This window comes from Ceratosolen solmsi, unplaced genomic scaffold, assembly GCF_000503995.2.
Source record: "Ceratosolen solmsi marchali unplaced genomic scaffold, CerSol_1.0 scaffold1, whole genome shotgun sequence".
NCBI classification, from domain to species: domain Eukaryota; kingdom Metazoa; phylum Arthropoda; class Insecta; order Hymenoptera; family Agaonidae; genus Ceratosolen; species Ceratosolen solmsi.
Genome location: NW_011948415.1, coordinates 1,508,482 through 1,513,375, shown reverse-complemented (window position 1 = coordinate 1,513,375; position 4,894 = coordinate 1,508,482). Strand labels below are relative to the sequence as shown.

At 45.2% G+C, this 4,894-nt stretch overlaps 1 protein-coding gene across 1 annotated transcript in view; it reads right to left on the bottom strand.

The window, feature by feature from the left end:
* LOC105369041 (T-box protein H15) overlaps positions 1 to 4,894 on the bottom strand; it is a 51,842-nt gene that overhangs the window by 16,636 nt on the left and 30,312 nt on the right. Inside the window, exon 3 of the mRNA XM_011508282.1 lies at positions 3,207 to 3,371. Within this exon, the coding sequence (XP_011506584.1) occupies positions 3,207 to 3,371 (165 nt within the window). The remainder of the gene's footprint in view (positions 1 to 3,206; positions 3,372 to 4,894) is intronic.

Sequence of the window (4,894 nt, the reverse complement as noted above, 5' to 3'; positions counted from 1 at the left end):
GCTATATTGGAGGAAAGTTAAGGTAGTCCTGCCCGACTAGCGGAGCCCCGGAATGTGGCGATGCAGTTGAATACCTTCAACAAATGCATTTTCAGTCTTTTTCAATATTGATGATTAGACTTTTCAAGGCTTATTTATAGCCGTCTTGTATGTAAATAAATCTCTTTAAATGCGGTTCCCATATTTAAATTTATTCGCTACGTTCGGCCTTTTTCACGCGAAGCCCAGCCTCGTTTTATAAGCAGAATTATCGTGGAAGGGGCAGTGAGAGTGGCATAGAGAGCGATAGTGTGTGTGCGAGTGGCTGTGTATTGAGTGAGGATGGGGATAAACCCCTATCATTTAGGAGGTCGACAAAAACACTAGAAAAAATGGAATCCAGCGTTAGGAATGGTGACGGAGGTGCGCCGAGCGTTTAAAGTCGGATGGAAATATATCGTCTGCTCGGCCAAGTTTGCGCGAAAATAGCTGCGCAGCGTGAAGAAGAGGCGCGCGATCGGTCAACGGGGGGTTGGCGCGATAAAGAGAAGAGGCGCCTGGGACATGGCGGGGCTGGGCTATGCTCGTGTCGAATCTCGCCACGCCGATATAATTATAGACGCGGGGACCGAATCGAAAGGGGCCCGATACCGCCGCGTATTCACCGGGGCGATAAACCAGCCACGTGCGCCGCGCCCCGATCACGTCAACTGCTGTTGGCAGGTGGTGAGGGGAAGACCGAGATAATCGCCAGAGGTCGTCCCTTCGCACCTCATCATCGTCGGGCGCGCACGAGACGACCACCCGGACTTTGTGGGGCCGTGAAGATACGCGCCCGTAATCCGGTGGACCGTCATCGGATGCTCGAGCCTTTCCTACGACTTGGTTCGTTGCATTGTCGCTTTAGGTCTTTGAGCGTCTTCAACGAGCCGACTGACACGAAATTGGAGCTTTGGACCGTAGAGATGTTTTACAAGATCGTAGGGATAATTCTCGTTAGTTCGATCATTAATAGTTTGGATGTGTTTTGCAAAATGTTCAATATACAAATTAAAATAACGAACGCAATGTGTGCAATCTGTGAGCTGCTGGAACATGGTTCTTTAACATTTTAAATTTCATCTCCGAATACGATTGTATTCACTGTATTATTTATTATCTTTAGTTTTCTTGCCAAATTTCATTATTCCATTTTCATTCGTTGTATCGTAGTTATGTGTCTATGATGCTTGACGCACAGTTAATAAGCTTATAAACGTAATAAATAATATCTTTATCGATTGTATACGATAAAGTTATACTTTTAGATTCTTAAGTTACGCATTGCTGTGCGTCATTTATACTTATTTTTACAAATATTATGCATGTAAGAGGCTCCCTCCCTTCACTATGTACTTAATAAATTCATCGAATTTATATTAAATAAAATGATGGAATAATTTGAGTTCAATTTCGTCGATAGTTATATTCTATAATATTGATACTATAATAGTATATAATTTTAAAGATTATTTGTTGCTCTTTTACATCGAATGTTATAATAATCTCATCTAAGCATTGCTGTATATTTATCGAAAATAATGAAATAATGAAATTACCACTTTTATATAATGTCAAAAAAAAAAAATTTTTTAAATTTCTCTCTGTAAAAATGTCTCTTATCGAAATTTCATTGCCTGTATGGTAATATGTAATACAAGCGTAATGGATTCCTTAAGGATACGAATGGGAGAAGCGGATACTTAAGGGGAAGGCAATTTTATACCCATACAGTTTCTTATTATAATTTAATATCGTCGACAAATAAGGCGCTTAATAGGTAATACTGACCAACCGATGAGTCGAATAGCGGAGAAAAATCTTTGCGCTCGGCATAAATAGCACGAAAATGTGTCTATAGCCAAACGATCGACCGCGCGCACGCGTGCGTGGGTGTGAGTGCGTGTGTGGATTGGTAGGGAGCGGTAAATTTAAAAAACGTCACTAAAGGCGTAATGAAGCGTACGGTGTAACGCGGCTTGAGATGGTTGACGGGCGAGTGTAAAGGGCTGACTAACCGCTCTAATACAACGAAAATAATCCGTTAAAAATAGCGGGCAAAGAAGTCAGACGATGCGGTAATATAGTTAACGGGCAAGACAGGTTTACGAGGCACGGATTAAGCATACGACGAAACTTGCGATCGGGCCGATGAGCCTCGCCGTTACACGGCAAGTGGTGAGGCCGTAGTGGCCCCGGTCATGCCCCGGCTGCCTAATTAGCGACCGTCATAGTTACGGACACGCGCGACACAAAACCGCGGGCACTGGTCCATTGTCAGGGGCGCGCATGGCCAGTCGACATCGGAAATGCGCGCGGACATCCCGGAAAAGGAAGACGCCGCGACGCCCGGGGAACGCAGTGACGTTGCTGCGAGGGTGTACGGGGGCCGAGCGAGTGAGACCACACATGTAGGCGTGTTCCGAGGGCCGGGAACGAGTGTATCGTGAAATATGATAATGCCGAGCGCTCAAAACGTTCGCGACTCTTGTCTACACAAGTGCAAATGAATGCGCTCTTTTTTTTTTTTTCTTCACCCTTTTCCCTCTCGCTCTCCCACTTCCCCGTTTATTTTTCAGGGCTCGTCGTAAATCTAGGCGTGATTTATAGTATAAAAATGCAGATTAAAAAGTCGCGTTTAACGACGCGAGACGCGAGACGCGAGACGCGAGACGCGAGACGCGAGACGCGAGAGCCGAGTAATTTATGAAAGAAAGTCATTGGGGGGTACGTGTAGGTACATACACAGTCGATACTTGCCCACGCTGTCCCCGTGTCGTTTCGCGGCTTGACAATTATTTTTAACGGGCTCGTGGCCAACACGCCGTAGCCGTCGCCTCCTCATCGCGCACCAATTAATAAGGACGAGGGAGCGACTGATAGCCGAACGCCCCGGGCGACTCTCATCGAATCGCCAAAGCCGTCGTGACGTTGCCGAGGGTAGAGGACCGCGAACTTTACGACTCGATCGCGCTCTATTAAAGTAAGCGAGAACATGGAACTACGAGAGGGATGCGGAATCGTGATACCAAGATCCTCGCTAGTGGGCTTAGTCTTCGTGGCTCGGTGACGCTGCCTGTGACGGGGAAAGGGACTGGTGGGAATGAGTCTGGCCGGTAGTTGGAAGAGGGACGAGAGTGCGACAGTAGATAATGACATGTGGCGCTACAATATAAGGATCGACTTACGAGCTGATTCTGATAAGCGGTGACAGCGGTGAAAATAGCCTCGGGGAACACAAAAGTCTTGTGTGGCTCGCGCTCCAAGTCTTCGATGGGCTCGCGGTTCTCGCCGTCCGGACGCTTCACCAGGTGGATGCGCGGCTGGTACTTGTGCATCGAGTTCAGGACCAACTGCAAAATTTGACAATTAACAAATTAACGCTTTCAACGTCTCTGTGACGGAACATTTTATTATTGGCGTATGGACACGTACGTCGTTACATGCTCGTTTAACCGATAAAACTGTGACTTGAAATGTTCAAACGATAGAAGCGAATTTGTCGAGGAGGCGAATTATTAGTGCGACTCTGCTTAAATATGGATGGCGTTATCGTTATAATTGCCTCATAGACTGATAATTAAATTAATGATAAATTTATCTTTCGATAGTTGTGACTTTGTAAAGGGCAGTAATTGCATCGTGGGCACGTTAAGTTTGAAACGCAATTAGTTTCGAAACTAAAATTGGCGAACACTTTGGGCATATTTTACGTTATTTCGGAGCTTATTTCGATGGCTTTGTCGTTTGAATGAAATTTTGGAATGAACGCGCTATCAGAAAAGTATTTGGAAGGTAGTGACAGCTTTATAATATCGACATTCGCAAGATACTCAAATACATAATTGAATTTTATTTATCAGAAATGTCTGACTGAAATATCGCATGACACGGTATTTTCGAATTTTTTTTTATTTTTTTTACCTCTCCCAATGAGACTTATAATGTTAAATGATATTGGAAATTATTATGGAAAAGATAGATAGATCTTCGTTTATGGATACGAGTGTATGAAGTAAAAATAGCATTTACATATGAAATAATAACGCAAGATGTTGCCTCGAGATAGCGAAAGAGTCGAATGGAAGAGAAAGAAGCACTTATTGTATATAAAGTGAGTCAGCAAAAACCGAAAATAATTTAATTCAATTCCGCTCCAAGGTTTATTACATTTCATAAAAGTCATATTTCCACCCCACCCTCCCGCGCTCCCATCACGCTTACTCTCTCACTCTCCTCCCCTCATCGTCCGCCTGCCTCTCTTCCCTCCAACCAACCAACCAACCAACCAACCAACCAACCCCCCTTCCTCAAACTCGCCATCCCACCATCCCACCATCCCGTCATCCCTCTCGCTCGCTCACTCTCGGTCTAATATTGCCGTTAAAATGATGGCTTCGGTATTCATCATGTCGCAGTCAAACTATTTTAAGTTCATAACCGCCAAGAAAAGCACGTAATTAACGCTTTCATTATGCAGCCGCCAGACTGCCAAAGTTTTAAATCGTCGCAGATTCCGTCTGATCTTTTCTCACCAGTGATCGCTCCTATTTTTATAGAAAGTGCACCCCCTGAAGACTGTGCATTATCGCGCCGCGAGTCGAATTACGCGCCGCCAGGATGATTCATTAAACGTCGGTCTGACAACCGACTGTCAGGATCTAATCGAATTTCTGCCAGTCCTTGCGATGCGATGCGATGCGTTGCGATCGGCTAAGATGTGCAGCGGCGGTCCGTGCGCACATTATCCGCGTTTCATCCGTAGAAAATTCAAGTAGACTAGACTGTCACCCGTGAAAATCTCCTCTTCCTCCTCCTTCTCCTCCTCCTCCTCCTCCTCCTCCTCCTCCTCTTCCTCATCCTCATCCTAATCCTC